General features: G+C 30.4%; 1 protein-coding gene across 3 annotated transcripts in view; it reads left to right on the forward strand.

Moving 5' to 3' along the window:
* dsd (attractin-like protein dsd) overlaps positions 1 to 18,830 on the forward strand; it is a 216,022-nt gene that overhangs the window by 154,906 nt on the left and 42,286 nt on the right. For all 3 annotated transcript variants that reach the window (XM_075376983.1, XM_075376990.1, XM_075376991.1), the window contains exons 15-17: positions 1,258 to 1,428; positions 9,368 to 9,508; positions 15,808 to 15,957. In XM_075376983.1, the coding sequence (XP_075233098.1) occupies positions 1,258 to 1,428; positions 9,368 to 9,508; positions 15,808 to 15,957 (462 nt within the window). The remainder of the gene's footprint in view (positions 1 to 1,257; positions 1,429 to 9,367; positions 9,509 to 15,807; positions 15,958 to 18,830) is intronic.

The raw sequence follows: 18,830 nt of genomic DNA on the forward strand, positions 1-18,830 counted from the left end.
TTTTGGTTAAATTTTTAATTAATAAATTAATACAAATTATAAATAATATAATATATGCACATTCTTCAATAAACAAGCAATAAGAGAACTCTGCTTCCTTGTTTAGTTTGAATAATATCAAACCTTTACAAATACTAGTAGTACTCAACCCCATTTATATATGTATTTATAAACTTAAAATTTATCTATGTTAAGTAAATTTTTATGTTTATGTTATGTTAATATAACATAAAATAAACCTGAAAGTTTGTTCAGGAGAGAACAGCGGGCTATCCAAGAGCCATTATTAGTGATAGAATTATTAATTTATATCTCATATTTTTAATTCAGTTAATGAAAGATGTGTAAAAGACACAAAATTATCAAACTGCAAAATTTTTGCCATTTTAACAATGGCAGCCATATCTCAGCTGTTTAACCAATTTGAATAATTGAGGTGTCGTTTTGTTCACAGTCTATGGTTTAACATTTTATCTGAAAACATTGTTTGATCAAACTAATATCTACAGAGGATATTCATGATTTAAAATAGCTGCCATTTTGGAATTTTCAAATGTAAAATTTTCAGATTTGATTATTATGTAGAAGTTATTGTGTACATGTACACCAAATTTCATTATAATATCTTAATCTGTTTTTAAGAAGTACATTCTTATTGAAAAAAATTAAAATTAATGACAGAGGAGAAAATGAGGTGAAATATGACATTTGTTACACAGTTGTTTTTGATTATTTTGGTGTCCTCAATTAGCCCCTTAAGTTTGGCCAACACCTGATAAACCCTGTGTATCATCATTGTCAGTATAAAATAAATATGTATGTTTATCACACATTTTGTCATTGACTGCTGTGGTTCTTAGTAATTATAAAAATAAGCTTTTAATAATATTTTTTTTATGTCTGATTATTTTTAACAATTAATTTGTATATATTATAAACAAAATATTAATAAAAGCTTATCGAAAGTTAAAGGTAAATGGTTTTTCCTTAATGTATGTATTTTGCGCTCGTGCGCAAACACATGCACATTTGGTCACATGATTTTCTCTACTTTCTACTGTGTATGTTATGTTCTGTTCAGGTGAATGACAAGTCACTTATTGTGGTAAGTTTAAATATTAAAACTGCGTGTTGATATTTTTTGTCATTAGTTTATCAGATAAGTTTTATTATAGATTTTATTTGTTATATATATATATATGATTGATTTGAGTTTAATGCAATTTTTTAATGTTGTTTTTTGTTTAACATTTTCAGGTCAGTCAGGTTGTACTGATTATCGCACATGTGATGATTGTCGAAATGCTCCAGAATGTGGATGGTGTGACGATGGCTCAGGGACAGGGCTGGGCAAATGTTTACCCGGAGGAGCTCAGCATCCAGCAGATATCTGTCTAAAAGAAAATTGGCACTTCACCAAGTGCCCAAGTAAGTATTGTAATATGTAGCAATGTAGTTCTGTCTACGTTTTTAATTTTTTTGTTTTGTTTCTTTTGTGTTTTTGCTTTATTATGATTCTGATCCCCTTAAAAAATTAAACTTAGTAAATATGTTGAAATCTATGAAACTTAGCTTGTGCCTTTCTTTTTTATATTCAAGTAGATGATTCGAGACTTCCTTCATAGGTAGTGATGAAGAAAGGATTATAGTTGGTCATACATACCATAGTCATATGACATTCTTTAATAATCTTTGATGTGTTATTGTGACAGTTCAGTTTAGATACAGTGAGTTTCTGTTATATAATGTGTGTGTAGCGTAAAAATAATCTGAAAAATTATGGATTTTTAACAGCTTGTTTTTATCAACAAAACTATTTAGCTATAAATCTAATTATTATTTTTTAGTTGTTTTTTTCTGATTTTAAATCTGGAATATTGAAGTTGTAATTTTTTTACATCATTAATCTGTCAGGATTATTTTAAACAGAAATTTGTACCTCAAAGAAAAAATTGATCTATTTTAATGAGATTTAATTTTTGTACTTAAATTACATTGTCAATGACAGAAATATGTATTGTTTCAGTATTATAACATTTCAAAATGGTAGGTATATTTTAAATTCTAAATATCTTAAAATTTTAGACTTTTTTAATTTGCTCAAATATAATTACAATATATATAAGATAATTAAGGGATAACAGAATTATAATTTGAAATTAAAGTAAATTTTTTATAACTGCAAAGCAAACAAAAAATCATAGCTTAAGTGATTTGTGTACGTTTACTTTAAAAAAGTAAGCCAGCCTCTGTGGCGCAAGTGGTAGCGTCCTGGCCTTTCATCCGGAGGTCCCAGGTTTGAATAGCGGTCAGGCATGGCGTTTTCACACACTCTACAGATCGTTCATCTAATCCTCTGAATCAGTATCTAACCGTGGTCCCAGAGGTTAAACGGGGAAAAAAATATTAATAAATCGTAAATACTATTAATAAGAGATGTAGCACTATAACTATAGCAAAAAAAAGTGTTCCAAAATAAAAAATAATTTATTAATGAATAATCATATAAGCTTGGAAGTCAGGATATAATAATAAGTGTTCTGCCCAAAGGTAGGTTTTTACATGGCCACCCTCCATTCTGCTTGATTCTGTGCAATCTGTTTCATTTTATAGTAACTTCCCTCCCTTTTTATATTATCTATCATTTTCACTCATCTCTGACCTATTGCTTTCCTCCCCATTACAAATCCTTCTAATGCTGTAACCAACAGGCAGTCACATCTCAGCCAGTTTCCCAACCAACTGCATTTTCTTTTTATAATTTCAATAATTGCCTTCTCTTCTCCTACTCTACAAAGCACCTTATCATTCTGAACTCTCTCCGTCCAGCTGATCTTTTCCATTTTCCTCCAAACCCACATTTTAAAGGCCTCCAATCTTATCTCCTCTCCTTTTCTAATAGTCCATGTCTCTGCCCCATAAAGGGCCACACTCCGTACAAAATATTTAGCAGTTTTTTCCTTAGTCGCAGATCTAGTTTGCTACATAGCACTCCTCATTTTGCTGAATGGCTTCCTTTGCTCTAGCAATTCGTACTTTAACTTCCTGATCACACTTCATAACATCCTTAATGAGGCCGCAGGTACTTGAAGACTCCCACTTGCTCAACTTTATTTCCCCCAATCCCAATTGTTGTCCTTTTGGTTGATCTGCTAATTATCATGCTTTTTGTCTTCTTTGTATTTATCTTCATCCCATTCTCCTCGCAGATTTGATTTATTCTTCTCAACATTTCATTCATCATGTACTCACTCTGCCAACACTGCCATTTCATCAGCAAACGTAATGCACTCTATCCTCCTTTCTCCAATATTTACACCCTTATTACCAATTAGACTCTTTTCAATTATTGCTTCTAGGTAACAATCGAACAGAGTCAATGACATGCAACATCCCTGCCGCACCCCTCTCCCAAGTCTGCTTTCCTTCGATAACTCATTCCCAATCTTTATTTTTACCTTTGTGTCAAGTACAGATTTCTTATAAATCTCCTTTTCCTCCAAGCGACTCCTTTTTCCTTTAAGATTCTCAGCAATTTATCCCATTCCACCCTGTCAAATGCCTTCTCCAGATCTATGAAGTCCACATATAAATCTCTTTGCTTTTCAATATATCTTTCTCCAATCACTCTTATTAATCCTACTGCATCCCTTGTTCCCTTCCCCCTTCTAAACCCGAACTAATCTTCCCTAATTGATCTCTCCAGTCTAGTCTCCCATTCAACACTCTTAGTAGTTTCTTAGCTACATGCGATATAAGGCTAATGGTCCTATATTCCTCACATTTCAATGTATTACTTACTCTTCTTTTCGATTGGGACCATAATAGTAGTCTGACATCTTCCGGCCAATCACAACTCTCATATATCAAATTACACAGGCTTGTGATATCTCTAATTCTCCTTTCCCCTAGAACTTTCCACAGCTCAGGCGATACTTCATGGACTTCACATGCTTTTCTGTTCTTCATTTCCTTTAAGGCTTTTTCTACCAGGCTTGGAATAGTGTATTACCAATTACCAAAGAGTTCTTCTTACAGAAATCCACCAATCTTGCCCCTCTTGCATTTCTTATACCTAACCCAAAGTCTCCCACAACATTTCCCTCTGATCCTTCTCCTAACATCGCATTCCAATCTCCCATCACTATAATGCAAGCTCCTCTCCTTTCTCCATCTATCATTTCCTGAATCTTATAGCATTCTTCAATCTCCTCATCTTGATGCTGGCTTGTTGGCATATACACTTGTATTATCACTAGATCTTTCCATTTGCACTTCAAGCTCAACAAAAATATTCTTTCATCGACATATCTTACTCTTTCTACACTGTCTGTCATCTGTGGGCTCAGCAAAATTCCCACTCCATATTCACTTCTCCTTTCCCGCCTGAATAAAACGTTTTGTACCTTCCACTCTGTAACTTCCCCCTTTCTTCCCACCCCACCACACTCAAACCCAGCACATCCAACCTATTCTTTCCCATTTCTCTTTTTGCATTCTCTAGCTTTCCTGCTTTAAGTAACGTCAAAACATTCTAATTCTATCTGCACGTGACCTCAGTGTTTCTTCTCCCTCCTAGAGAACTGATTGAAGGGAAGCTTTAATTAAGTCAGGAAAAAATTAGCTAAAATGTTTGTGTGACATGTGTTAATGTACAGGTGTGAGATATGAACCCTTAGGAAAATGGAAGTTGGCTTGAAGCAATGGAAACATAGATTTAGAGGAAATAATCACCAACAAGGCCGGTGGATGGAAAAATTAACAAACAAGTTATACAAGAAAAAATGAATGAGTTATACATGAATAAAATGCCATGTGTTATGGCATTATCAATTCTTAATTTTTAATTGAAGGATAACTAGAAGGGAAGAAATGAATAGTATATCATAGCGCTGCATTCTTCAAGAACATTGAGAGGAAAACAAACTACATGTTTTCCAGCGGCTTGAAGGTTGCAATAGAGAGAGAGATGTGGCTATTTTGACAAGGCATCACCTTTAGAAGAGTTGGTGATTGTCTTAATTTATTACAGAGGTGTGCAATTATTCAATAAGATATTCATTGCTCTCTCAATCTACTTTTATGTAACTCTCGGCTCTTGTGATCATTGAAGTTCGGTTGTCAGCAAATTTGTTAAATTGGTTCATTACCTCAGTTAATTTTTTGGCAGAAGTATTCATTTTGGCTCTTTTTTCCTCTGCAGTGCCTATTGGTGTAATATATGCTATGGTTCAACCTTTTTGTAAAACAGGTTATATATGAGTTAAGAAATCCTGAAATTTAGGTGATAATCCTGAAAGTCATAAAATCTATTCCGTGAGAGAGAAAATTAGGTTTTAAACTTAATGCCTCATAGCTATGAGGGAATGTTGCAACTCATCTACAAATGCCACAAATTTGTCTATTGTTAATTTTATAGTTCTAATTCTAGTTCTTGTACTTACTTGGAAGCATAAATAAATTGAATTTACCAATTCGGAGACTTCTTTCAGTCCTTGGATTGTTTTTGATCTTTATTTTTATATTTAAAAATAAAATAGTTATGACTTTTAAAGTTATTATCACAGAAATAATAATAATACTACTAATAATATTTAATGACTTTTAGAGTTATTAAAGCAGAAATAATAATAATAATAATATTTAATGTAGTAATGTAGAAATAAATCTTTACTCTGCTAATCTCCTTGTTGAAGTAATAGCATCTCAGCCTTTCATCCAGAGGTCTTGGGTTTGAATCCTGGTAGGTTCTAAATATGCTATAAAATTCCATTTTCATATCTCAACGCACAAGCTTCAAGCTTATGTGGTGATATCATCAAGCAAAAAGAAGAAAATAAATATTTTTTATCCGTATATGTATATACATTTTGTTATATTTTTTCTTGAAAAGTATAGTTTGTGTTTGTGTACCTATACTATTAGTTAACTTATTGCTAGTACTTTATTTCAACACTTTTAATATAATAATGTTATATTAGTTCAAAATTATAACTCATAAGTATTATATTTTTATAGTACAACATAAAATGATGAAACCATCTAATAGTTTACATTCAAGATGATTTAATTGTGTCGTTATGATAATGAGAGAAATTTCAAATAGTTGAATTGACTGACTGCTTTTTCAATTACAGATCTGCAAGCTTTCTGCAAGTTTGCCTACATTCCTTGTATGACCAGTGATTGAAAGCAGTTATTCAACGTTTTATATTGTCAATTTTCTCTCGGCCAATGAGTTGTAGTTTATTACCGTATTAAATGTTTCATTTATAAATACAGTAGACTGTCAATTCAAATTAATTGAAAACATGAGCAGATGAAGTTTTCAGTTTAAATTATTTTTTTATTTTTGAATGTAAATTATTAAAACAATACAATAAAAGAGCATTAATTAGTTATGGTGAAGAAATAAATATTTTGCTTGAGAATTGTACTATTATATATTAGAAAAAACTTTTTTCAACAAGAGTGCTGTAAAAAAAATTTCAAAAATAAAAATAAGGAAGTTGAGAATAGCTTTTTTTAGAGCCTATTCAATAGGCTTTAAAAAATATGTTACAAAACTTAAAAACTTGTTTTTAAATACTAACAAATTATTCTTTTTCACAAATGAAATGTTGATTGAAGTTTCTGCTAATACTTGATCAAATGTTTGTTCAATTTTCCTTCTGGTAGAAGATCTTTTTTTTAATTTACCATAGGTAATTGAATTGGGTACAATTCAGGTTGTTGACAACCTGAAGTATGTATATTTACAAGTTTACCCTGCTGTTATTGTTATTTCTTATCACTTATTATCTGTAGTTATCTTTGAGATTTTTATATTTTTTTGTGTGGCTCAGTTGTACTTAGTAATGTTTTGTTTTGTATATAGTTTACTACCATTAATTCTTTTCTTAACCAAAATATATTTGGAGCAGAAGTATATTATGTGTAGCTGTTTCTAACCACAGATTTCTTACTTTTTTTTTATTAACCAATTGATGCTGTAATAATACATTTCTGTAATTATTTATCAGGTTTTAAAATTAACCTCATTTGTAAAATACACACGTATGATATTCAGTATTAAATATTAAAAATAAAATTATTTTAATTTTATTATTATTTAAAATAAAATATTTTTGATAAAATAAAATAATATATTGAATAAAACTCTTGCGACAAAACATAATTAATATAATTTATGATTACATGAGCTGGAAAAATAAATCTATGGTTTTTTTTTGTTTTTCGTCATGAATGATTCTTGAAAAACTTTATCACGTAATTTTTTTAATAAAAGATATTCATCCATATCACTGTTTCTTTCTTCATCCCACTTAATGCAGGTGCTGAACACTGAAGAAGCTTCTTCACATTGTACAGTAATTTTTGGCAAAGTTTGCTTCATAGTTGTTTTCTTCTTCAGATGGCCAGGAGCATTATCCATAAGCAAGAGAGCTTTCTGAGGAAAATTATGTTCTCTTAGAAACTCATTTACAGAAGGAATAAAATGTTCTTGGTACTAGTCTTTAACAGTTCAAATATCATCTACGCTTTTGGGTTTGGTTTGTGTACTTAAATAGAAGTTAATCATTTGTTATATTCATAAATGTTCAAAGGTTTTTTGATTTACCAATAACCTACAAATCAAGGTTGTGTGTACCTGATGAATTTGAGTGTGGTATGAATATTATATGATCTTTTCCAACTTTATGACCAAGTGCACACATTTCTCCTTTATGCACAAAAGTTCTATTTGGTAACAATCTCCAATTATACCCACACTCTTCGGCGTTGTAATTTTGTTCAGGTACAAGGTTCATTGATTTTATTTTATCTTTTAACTCCTCCATGAAAGGAGATACAGCTGAAGAATCACTCACTAATTTTTCCTCAGTCACACACAAAAAACAAATACTGTATCAGTTTTTTAATCTCTCAAGTCAGAAGATCATTTCTGTGTTGTTGCAAGAGTTACATTTAAACAGGTATTCACATAGGCCTATTTTTACAGTACATATTGTTTGTATTTTTGCATACATGTTTTACAGAAACATATTTCATACTTTGTTGGTTTTAATGGATGCTACTGTTGCAAACTTCCTCTCCCATAGGAGGTTGATGTCACAGATTTTACAGTGATAAACAATGTATTTCAGATACCTCCACAAAAATAAATCTAGTGGGATCATGTCTGGGCTTCTTGTTGTCCATGTGATCAGCCTTCTTCTCCCAATCCATTTGTTTTGAAATCAAATGTTAATGCAGCTTGGACAGAGTTGCTGTCAGACAGTGTTGTTTAGCTGACAGAAAGTTAATCCTTTTTCGTCTTCAGTATTGTCAATCTGTGGAAAAACATCTGTGAAAAAAGTTTGAGCATATCACAGAAAATATCCCCATTAATTGTACTTTCTACAAAAATGTTTGAGCTCACAATAAGGTCATTCATCAGTCTGCAAACATTGACTTTGATAGTCACACTGATGTTCGATAATTTCATGTGATGGCTCTGATCCCCAAATTCTGCAATTATCTCGATTTCTAAATCATAAATCGCAACATTACACTAATGAGGAATGTTGTTTCGTCTGAAAACAAGTCCTTTTTTCAGGTAGTTCTCATTTTTATCAATGTAGTTAAGCATTAAAAGTGCAAACTCCAATCTTTTCACTTTGTCATTGGATTTGATTTCATGTAAAAGTTGTATCTTATACGCACCACTTTCACTGTTTATTTAGGTATGCCTAACTTAAACTGTGCCTTGCTAATAACCTTTTTGGGCTAGGCATACAAGATGCTCAAATTCATTCCACATTCTGTTCAGATACAGATGGCCTGCCTGATGACTTCTGTAACACACTGTCTGTTTTCTTAAACTGATTACACCACTGGAATATTGTTTTATTCATAGGTATGGCATCACCATATTTTTGTTTATAATTTTGTTGAATTGTGATAACTGATGTTGTTTTGATAAACCAAATTAGCACTGAGCTTTCTGCTGCAGTATCATCACTGCTGAGAGTGAGACTGCCGATTAGATAAGCAGTGAAGGTCACTCAGTGGTGCCAGCCGCAATGAATATTTGCAATGAAAAACTTTGTAATATAACCGATATAAATATGAAAATGGATGTTTTTAATTGATTCCATTGTTTCATTACGAGTTTTTGGAACCAAGAAGTTCTTTTATAAACACCACGTACATGCTGATAGATTGAAGTATTTGGGAAAACTGTTTGTATTTCATTATGACTGTTTATACCATTTTAATACTGTCAGCTATACTTTGTGTTGTCTTTTAGATATGTATTTGGGTAATTTAGGTAGCCTCCTGTAATTATTTTTAAATTTTAATATTTCATGATTTATGATTTTAGCTTGTCAGTGTAATGGGCACAGTACTTGTTCAAACAACACTGCAGTTTGTGATCCTTGTGGCAATCAGACAACGGGACCACATTGTGAACGCTGTAAACCAGGATACCACGGAAACCCAGTTAATGGAGGAATTTGTGAACGTAAGTTCATATTTACATAATATTATGTGATACAGCCACATAGTGTGATGTGTATCAGTATGTATGCATGCTGGTATTTGGTTTTAAGTGCATTCACGTCTGATGAAATTTCTGTAGATTAACATTTATGCTCCTGTTAATTTTGTGAAATTGTTAAGCACATGAAAATCTCTTTTTAGCAGGTATTTAATTTTTTTTTTTCTTTCAATGCATTTATTTGTATATAAATATATATATAGTAACAGAATGTAAAATAATCCAGTTTCTTGAGACAGTCTACCCTGAGTTCGCCAATGTTCTAAGAGATAGATTATTTAAAGATTAATTAACAGCGCCTGTAGTAACAGTTACATATATCCTCTCTAATGAGCATTTATAATAATACATTCTATTCTCTCCTTGATTTCCTTTCTGTGCAGTCAAGTTCTAAGTATTTTTTAAAAAAGAGGTAAATTTGCCATCACTTTGATGAAATATCGGTTGTATATTATTGGTTAAAACAAGAAAGTAATTTGTACGACTTGTAACACTATATATAAGCAGTACAAATAGTTTTACTAATGACTGACAGATGGCATTAGAAGAGGTGAAAGCTTACAAGATATAAACGCACCATTGTATGTTGGAATACCAGACAATGGGAACTTGTAATGCACAAAAGTTGCATGCATTAAAAAAATACTGCACTAATGTGTTAAAACTTATTTCCAATTGTTTTGCACACTAAAAGCTAAAATTTCTTGATTTCATCTTTTTAGTATGTGCAATATCCATAATCTTCAATTTTTCTTTTCATCACTGGTTTTGTGCCTTTCCTGACTTTTTTCTCTTTTTAAAATAATCCATTAATTTATCTGTATTTTTCTTTGCTGCAGTTTCTAGGCTTGCTCCCATGATTTATTTATTTTTACTCTTCCACCATCCCCTTTTAATTTCTCTATTCCCATCTCTTATTTCGGTTTTCTCTTTAGTATTTTAAACTTCAGTTCACATTTCATCATAAATGTAACTGCATACATTCATGTCTGCCACTGGGTTCTTTTTCTGTTCCTGAATTTGGTTGTAAATTTCTACTTCATTTTATTTAGCTTAAATAATAATTTTCTTGTCCATACTCAACTATTTTCCTTTACTATGATACCTTTTCAGTATTACCTTCTATGATTTCCTTTTCAGTGTTATCACCTTTTTAATAATCAATTTGTTTATCTGTTTCTTTATATAATTTGTTTTGCCTCTTCTTATAAACTCTGTTAGTTTTTTAAAAAACTTAATGTATAAACTGCATCACTGTCTGTCATTAATGCATCAAATTTCTCATCAAACAATTAAGTTAAACTGAAATGATTGTCTTGATAAGTTCCTTGAAATAACATACTCATTGTACTGTTATATTAATCATTATTACTTCTACATTCTCCTTTATCTTGTTTGGCTGATTATCCTGTAGCTTCCAGATCACAAATTTGTGATCTCAGAGTAAATACTCTTTTTCATCTTTTGTCCCTTAATTATTTCTACATCTAACTAACAATTTCTAAAAATAGTTAAAATTACCCATTCTACTACTCAAAATTGAAACATTCAAACTTCAGGCATTCCATGATCTTACTTAAAAAGAAAGCCATGATTTTGGTCTTTAAAACAATGAGCAGTGTGTTTATTCTCATAAATACTCTCTTAAGTGCATGTTAATTTAAAATGACTGTTTATTATGTTGCAAATAATGTTGATAAATAAAAATAAATTACCGATCTTTTTGTGACAAATGATACTTTTAAAATTAATTATAGCTTTCTGTAATGAGTAATTATCGATTGCATTTTTAAATATATGTGTTTATATTGCAGAAGGTGAACAAAATGTAATTTTGACTAAGAAAATATTTCATTAATTGATCATGTATTGCATTTATAAACTCTGAGAAAATTTACTACATTTATATTAGTACTATACTGCTATACTATGTTACTGTACTGCTTACTATGTTTTTGTATTTACGAGTATATTAGTCATATGCCGTATGACATTACTTAAAACTATTTTGATTTCAAATTATTTATATTTTGCAGTTTAAAGCAGTTGGCAGTTTTTATTTTGAAACATTTTTTTCACTTTATTTTTGCTAGTTTAGCTGTTTGCAATTGATTTTATCTGTGAATTTTTAACTGCAGTATTATTAGGTCACTTGACTAACAAATTATGGATCATGTACATTTTTCTTTTTCGTACCTACACGTATTGTATTGAATATTTGTTAGGAAAATAAGATTTGTTTGTTAATTTTGGTAACAATTATTGTAGATGAGCCTTCATCAGCATGTTTAAACTTGAGTGGTGTAGAAAGAAAAGGTATGGATTTTTATAGTTTGTTGTCCTTCTGGACATATTGTAATAAAAGGTGAATAATTGATGATTGTTAGTCAGTTGATAGGACAGAATGGAGATTAATTTAATTTCTAAATACATTGTATAAAAACAATTGTGTTGCCTATTGTAAAGAAATTTTGGCTTATTTTATATTTCAGTAAGTCACACTTAATTCGAAGAGGATTTAAAAAGATTAATGGATTTAAAGATTAATGAACTTGTACCTGTTGTACAAGTTCAGTTCAAATTATTTTGATAAATGCACTTGCTGCTTACTTCAGCAATACAGCTGTAGCAACTGCAAGGTTAACTCCCATTATTCCAAACACATGCATTAACTTTAGCCTAAAAGTTGACTGTTTTCCATAAATTTGTTTCATAAGTGATGCTATCAGAAAAATGCTAATCATGTAGTTGCTTATAGGAGCCACTATTTTGATCATTAGTTTTCATTCGAACATTTGACATATGCTATCAGTCAAAAGCTTACATTTAGTTCTTGTGCCAAAATTTCTCAAAGATATTATGTACATTTTTTACAACAGCTGGAAGTTAACTGATTTCTTAGATGTTGGTCATTGTTTAGTAGTTATTTTGCAGTTGTTTTATTTTATTTATTTAATTTATAGACTTTATTATAATCTCTCTCTCGCTCTCTCTCTCTCTCTCTCTCTATATATATATATATATATATATATATATATATATATCGTGCAGATATATATATATCTGCACGCGGACATGTGTATGTTTGTTTGTTTTTTGTTGAAATAGAGTTAAACAATTCTGCCTTTGTGTATTTCTTATGTTTTGTAAACAACTTGAATCAGTTTAGGGAAAATAAAACAAAATTATTTTTCTTAAGAAAAAAATTGTGAGGTTATACTTTATTTTAGTATTGCATTATTTTTTGAAACTATTCCAAAATGTTGTTTAAGGATGTTTTAAACTAAAATAGTCTTTCACCACAGAAATAAAGGGCTTCCCATTTTAAAGGTAAACATTCCTGAGAATGTAGCCATTTGTAGCAAGTTGCCAGGATCAGATGGTGATGTTATTATTAAATTAATTATTCATTAAATTTTTTCTAAGCATTATAATTTTGTCCAGTATTTATAACCAGTGTTGTATGAAATACAGTTATTAAATACTAAATTTTATTTAAAAAAAAAAATTGAAATAGCAATGAGAAGCTCAGTGTAAGGTTTAAGATCAGTAGAAAAATGGCAGTATTATTTTTTTAAATGCTTAACACACACGTACACGTACACACACATATATAACAATGTATCATGAGTGATTCATAATCAACACCCAGCAAAAACTACTGAATATAAATAGATGAAAATTTATATTCACATTCTTCTTACAACATAAGTGCACACTAAGAAAAGAGTTTCTGAAATTCCAAATTTAAAGGGTTAAAATGGAGTGACAATGAAATTGATATATTTTTGGTTTTTTTTATTTCTTGGTAACAAATGAAGATATCGACTTGATTTTTGGTGTGTAATCTTTATGAGAATATCTAAAAACCAGTTTTCAGATTTTTTTTAAATTACAAGTTTAAAAGAAGGTTAAAATAAATTTTTTTATTGTTTGTAATCCCCACTATTTTTCAGTTTCTCAGTAACAAATAAAGATATCATCTTGTTTTTTGGTGTGCGTAATCTTCACGTGAATAACTAAAAATGTGTTTTTATATTTTTTTTAATTCCAAGTTTAAAGGATTATTTTTCAGTAACAAATGAAGAACTTGATATTTAGTATGTGTAATTTTCATGTAAATATCTAAAAACCAGTTTTTAAATTTTTTTAATTTCAACCTTGAATGAAATAGGTGAAGAAAGGTAAAAAAAATTTGGATTGTAAATTTTCCACATTTCTGACGACTAAACGAGGTATTCAGTAGATTTGGACTTGCCAAACACTCTACAAATAAATATCTAAAAAACATTTTCAGGTTTTTTTGGAATTTCAATTTTTTAAGGGGTGCAATAGTATATGGCACGACTGCTAACCAATTCAGTCACTGCCACTGTTATTGTATGTGTAATGCAACTGGATGCACCTGCCTCTGGTTACTTGACTAAAAAACAAAATAAAAATAAAAATTGATTATGACAGGAAACGCGCAAGTAACCATATAGGGCAAAGCCATGAAGTGGATGCTGATATATACGAGGTCTGTAAATAAAGTAATGAGACTGGATTTTTTTGACAGCCAAAGTGGCAACACTGTAAAGTTACTAATAAACAGATGATTATATGAACAGCTGACTTATATTTGATATTAATATTTTTAGTTTATTGTTGCCATGAGAGTTGTAAACAAAATTTTTGTGAAACTAGTTTTTGTTAAGCATTACAAAAATTAGTTATACTAATTATGAGCATTGTTGTGCAATCAATTTTTGTGTTAAACTCTGTGAGAATGCTACTGAAACATTTTCAAAATTGAAAAAGGGCATATGGAGATGATACTCTGTCATGAGCCCAAGTTTTTGAGTGGTTTAAAGCATTTTCAGATGGCTGGGAATCAGTTGCGGATGATCCATGCTCTGGAAGACTGTTAATGTCAAAAAGTGACAACAGTATTGAGCGAATCAGAGACTTGATACGGTGTGACCGACAATTAACTGTCAGAATGATTGCAGAAGAATTGAATTTGAATCATACCACAGTCCATCAAATTTTGACAAATGAATTGGACATGAAAAAAGTTTGTAAAATTGGTCCCAAAAAACCTCACTGTTGAACAGAAAAACAGGGTGGAAGTGTGCTGAAATCTTCAAGGGTGAATTTTGGCAAAGAAAAGCATTCCTGTTGTTCCTCTACCACCTTATTCACCTGACTTGAGTCCATACGACTTTTTCCTGTTCCCGACTTTAAAAAAACACTTCAAAGGACACCATTTTGGAACAGTAGAAAACATTTTTAAAAATGTAACTAACCATCTGAAGGATATTCTGAGTTCTGATACGCACACATACACACACACACACACACATATATATATATATATATATATATATATATATTTTGATCACTGTGAACGTTGTGATATTCAGAATCACTATCATGGAGACCCTACTAATCATGGTTCATGTTTTTGTAAGTAAATTACTTATAATGTAAAGTTTAGTCTAAATTATTTTTCTACATTTTGATTTTATAGCAAAGTTCATATATATATATACATATACATACAGTTGCTTTACAGATGTAAAAATATAATTTTGTCAATTCTGAAATTGCCAATAATGAATAATCTAGTTAGTTATGTTGTGTTGTTCATTTATACTCTTTAAATGGGCAAGACAATAATATTAAAATTTAAAAGAGCTTACAATAAAGATGTTTCAGTTTTAAATCTTTCAATTTTATTAATTAAATAACTATTATTTTAATACATTATTGTAGAAAATTAGAGCACATTTTGTAAGTTCTCTGATATATCCCTAATATGCTGCAACCCAAGTTGTTCCTGATTTTTAAGTTATATTTTAAGTTAAAGGTTATATTCTAGGTATATTTTATTGAATTATTAGAACTTCAAATTAAGCAGATGTTTCAGCTTTAACTTCATCATTTTATGTAAATCTCTTTTTAGTAATCCATCTGTTCAAATTTTGAAACTGAATAATCGTCCAGATGCTTAATCTGGTAGTAGGAGGGATACAGAAGAATTTTTTAGAGTAATTTTTCTTGGTGTTTAACACTTAATTTAGAGATTATTATTTTTCTTTTGATGAGTATGAAATGATGAAAAATGTAAGGCTTGCCGAAAAATCAAAATACGTTGAATTAAAAGCCAATACACAAACCACAACACTACTGGTCAGTCATTTATACACCAGAATATACTTTGCTTATCTTCAAAACCATTTCATTTTTTTTGTATGCATACATTTTCTGTGTTTTTCTAGCTTGCCAGTGCAATGATCATGGTACATTATGTGATCAAGAAACAGGCAAATGTTTTTGCACTACAAAAGGAATTGTTGGTGATCACTGTGAACGTTGTGATATTCAGAATCACTATCATGGAGACCCTACTAATCATGGTTCATGTTTTTGTAAGTAAATTACTTATAATGTAAAGTTTAGTCTAAATTATTTTTCTACATTTTGATTTTATAGCAAAGTTCAGATTCTTTTAGGAACTAAACTTTAGTATATACTATTATTTCGTTTTAAATTTTAATAATAATAGCGCATGTTTTTAAAAAACCATAAATAATTTTATTTTGCTGTTTTTTTATTATATTTTATAAGTTACTATGTAATCTATGATAAACTTTTAACTGCATGAAATAACTTCAATTCAAATCCATGCAAAAATAAGGAAAAATTTTTTTTTTAATTTCTCAATATACTCACCTTTAACTTTGTATAATATGTTCAATTTTTTTATAATAATGTATAATTATCTGTATAATAAGCTATTTTAAAAAAGTCTTCAAAATAAGCAAATGTTTCAGCTTTAACTTCATCATTTTATGTAAATCTCTTTTCAGCAATCCATCTGTTCAAATTTTGACACAGAATAATCCAGTGATGCTTAATCTGGTAGTAGGAAGGATGCAGATTAATTTTTTTGAGTAATTTGAATATATTAGCTGTCGCATTTGCAAAAGGAGTGAGCTGCTGGTGCATTGTCTTAATAAAAAGAACCTTCTTTTTCATCAGAATGGATTGGTTTTTCTTTATTTCTCATTTAGATGATCCAGCATAGATGTCAAATTGTTTTACCCTTCTCCAGAAAGTCAGTGAAGGTTATGTCATGAGCATCCTAAAAGACACTAGCCATCACTTTTCCTGCTTATTTTGCTTTTTTTGATTACCATATAAAATTCTCCATGTCCATTTATCACAAATTACAACAATACTTGATAAACTCAAATAATTTCCAACAATAGCATTAACATTGTGTCTAACATAAGCTTGGTGGGTGCTCTTAGTGGTGATGCAAGAAAGTAAGAATGACCTCAACAGTGTATTTCAAGCATTATCTCTTGACTTTGCACAGACTTATCAAACACCCCTCTTAGAGACACGTGATTCAAGCTTAATTTATCTCTTTTATTTTATATGAGCATATATTCTCATTCACTCAATCATACAAAAAAAAATCGTTAAAAAATATTAAAATCTCTCTCTCTCTCTCTCTCTCCCTCTCTCTCTCTCTCTCTCTCTCTCTTTCTCTCTTTCTCTCTTTCTTTCTTTCTCTTTCTCTCTTTCTCTATCTATCTATCTATCTCTCTCTCTCTCTCTATCTATCTATCTATTTTGCATCAGTCCGCATATTGATTTGCAATGAGTTTCCAGAGCCTTTCTCTTAGTTGTTTGTAGCACGAGCAATTCATGAATTATCTTATGCAACCCTTCCTCTGTAGTTTTTCTTTTCAGTCATCCCTTCAATAATCATCTTTAGAATCCCCTCATGTCTCAATGTATATGCAATTAGTATGTCTATTTTTTGTATAGCCTTCCAGAGGGTTCTATTCTAGTTCATTCATTTGAATACCTCTTCATTAGTGATATTGCCTGTCTGTCTGATTTTTAACATTTGCCTATAACATCACATCTTGAATACTTATGAATAATTTTTTTTCAAGTTCTAAGATTCAGTATGGAAGAATTTAATGAAAATTAAAGAAAAAAGTTCTTTTTTGCCACAATTCTACATATGCCTACACAGGCATATAGGGTCGTCATGACCACTGAAAATAATTTTGATATAAAAAAATGAGACTTAAGACCAAAACTGGTGTGATATTTTAATAAGTGGTCATTTTAATGAAACATTTCTTATTCAAAACAAAATTTAAAGAAGGAAGATAATCTGGAGTTCTGGGCACTCACTCCAGTATTCCAAACTAACTGATAATATTTTTTTTGATTCACGGTATCTGAAACCAATAGAAAAATTATTAAACAAACAATGGATGTCATATCTTGCTGTTGCTGAGAGCGTAGCTGTGCAAGACATTTTGTGTGCATATAAGAGAGGCCTTGGAGCAAAAAATTGAAAGTGCCTTTAATGTTCTCACATTCTGTCTGCAATAATTATTCAAGCTGTGGCCCAAGAGGGAGCCTCACAGGAAATTATTTTTTTTTTTTTTTTTGTGGGGTGAACTGAATAAAAACTCAGAGATGTTTTCTGTCAGAAATACCCTAAAAGTAATCTTTTGAAATTGTGGGCAATGTTAACATTGCCTCTCTCACCAGAGTGATCAAAAATTCTTTTTACACTGCTGAAAAATTGAACTGTCAGTATTCCAGTTTTTTTGTTTTTTTTTTATTTTATGGATGAACCATATAGAAAAATAATAACATACAATCATGTCTGCCTCCAGTTGAGATAAAAAAAGATAAAGCATTCCATTTCTATTGAACTTATCTTGAAGAAACTTTCACTTGTAATGTACATGTATGATGGAAAATTGTGTTGCACAGAATCGGAACATACAAGTGGCTTAGCCTCCTATAAGTAAGTAGATGAAAGTCTCAAAGCACAAAAATTATACATTGTTTATTACTGTAATAAAAAATGAGAGAGAAATTCACTTTGTTTATGACTTTCCTCCAATTAGAGTATAGTCTTAAAGACATTTTGAAAATGCAGGTGAGCAGAAAAATTTGATACAAGTTCTAAACATTGGCAAGCCTCAACATAAAAAAGGTCCTTTTAAATTCACCTCAGCAGTATACAAACCCTTTTAAATTCATCACAACAGGTTCAGTAACCAAGCCCTAGTAAGGTGCAGCTGTCTCAAACAAGTTTTGCCTGACGGCAGCTTTAGAGTGAAAAATTCATAGAAATCTTTCCATTAGACGTAACTTGTTACTCATTAAATCTCGGATAAATTACATGTAACCATCCAAATTATGGAGGTTCATCCACTCAAAAAGGTTTGTGTACATAATAGGTACATTTGTGTACATG

Source organism: Lycorma delicatula, chromosome 1 (genome assembly GCF_047948215.1).
Source record: "Lycorma delicatula isolate Av1 chromosome 1, ASM4794821v1, whole genome shotgun sequence".
Taxonomy (NCBI): domain Eukaryota; kingdom Metazoa; phylum Arthropoda; class Insecta; order Hemiptera; family Fulgoridae; genus Lycorma; species Lycorma delicatula.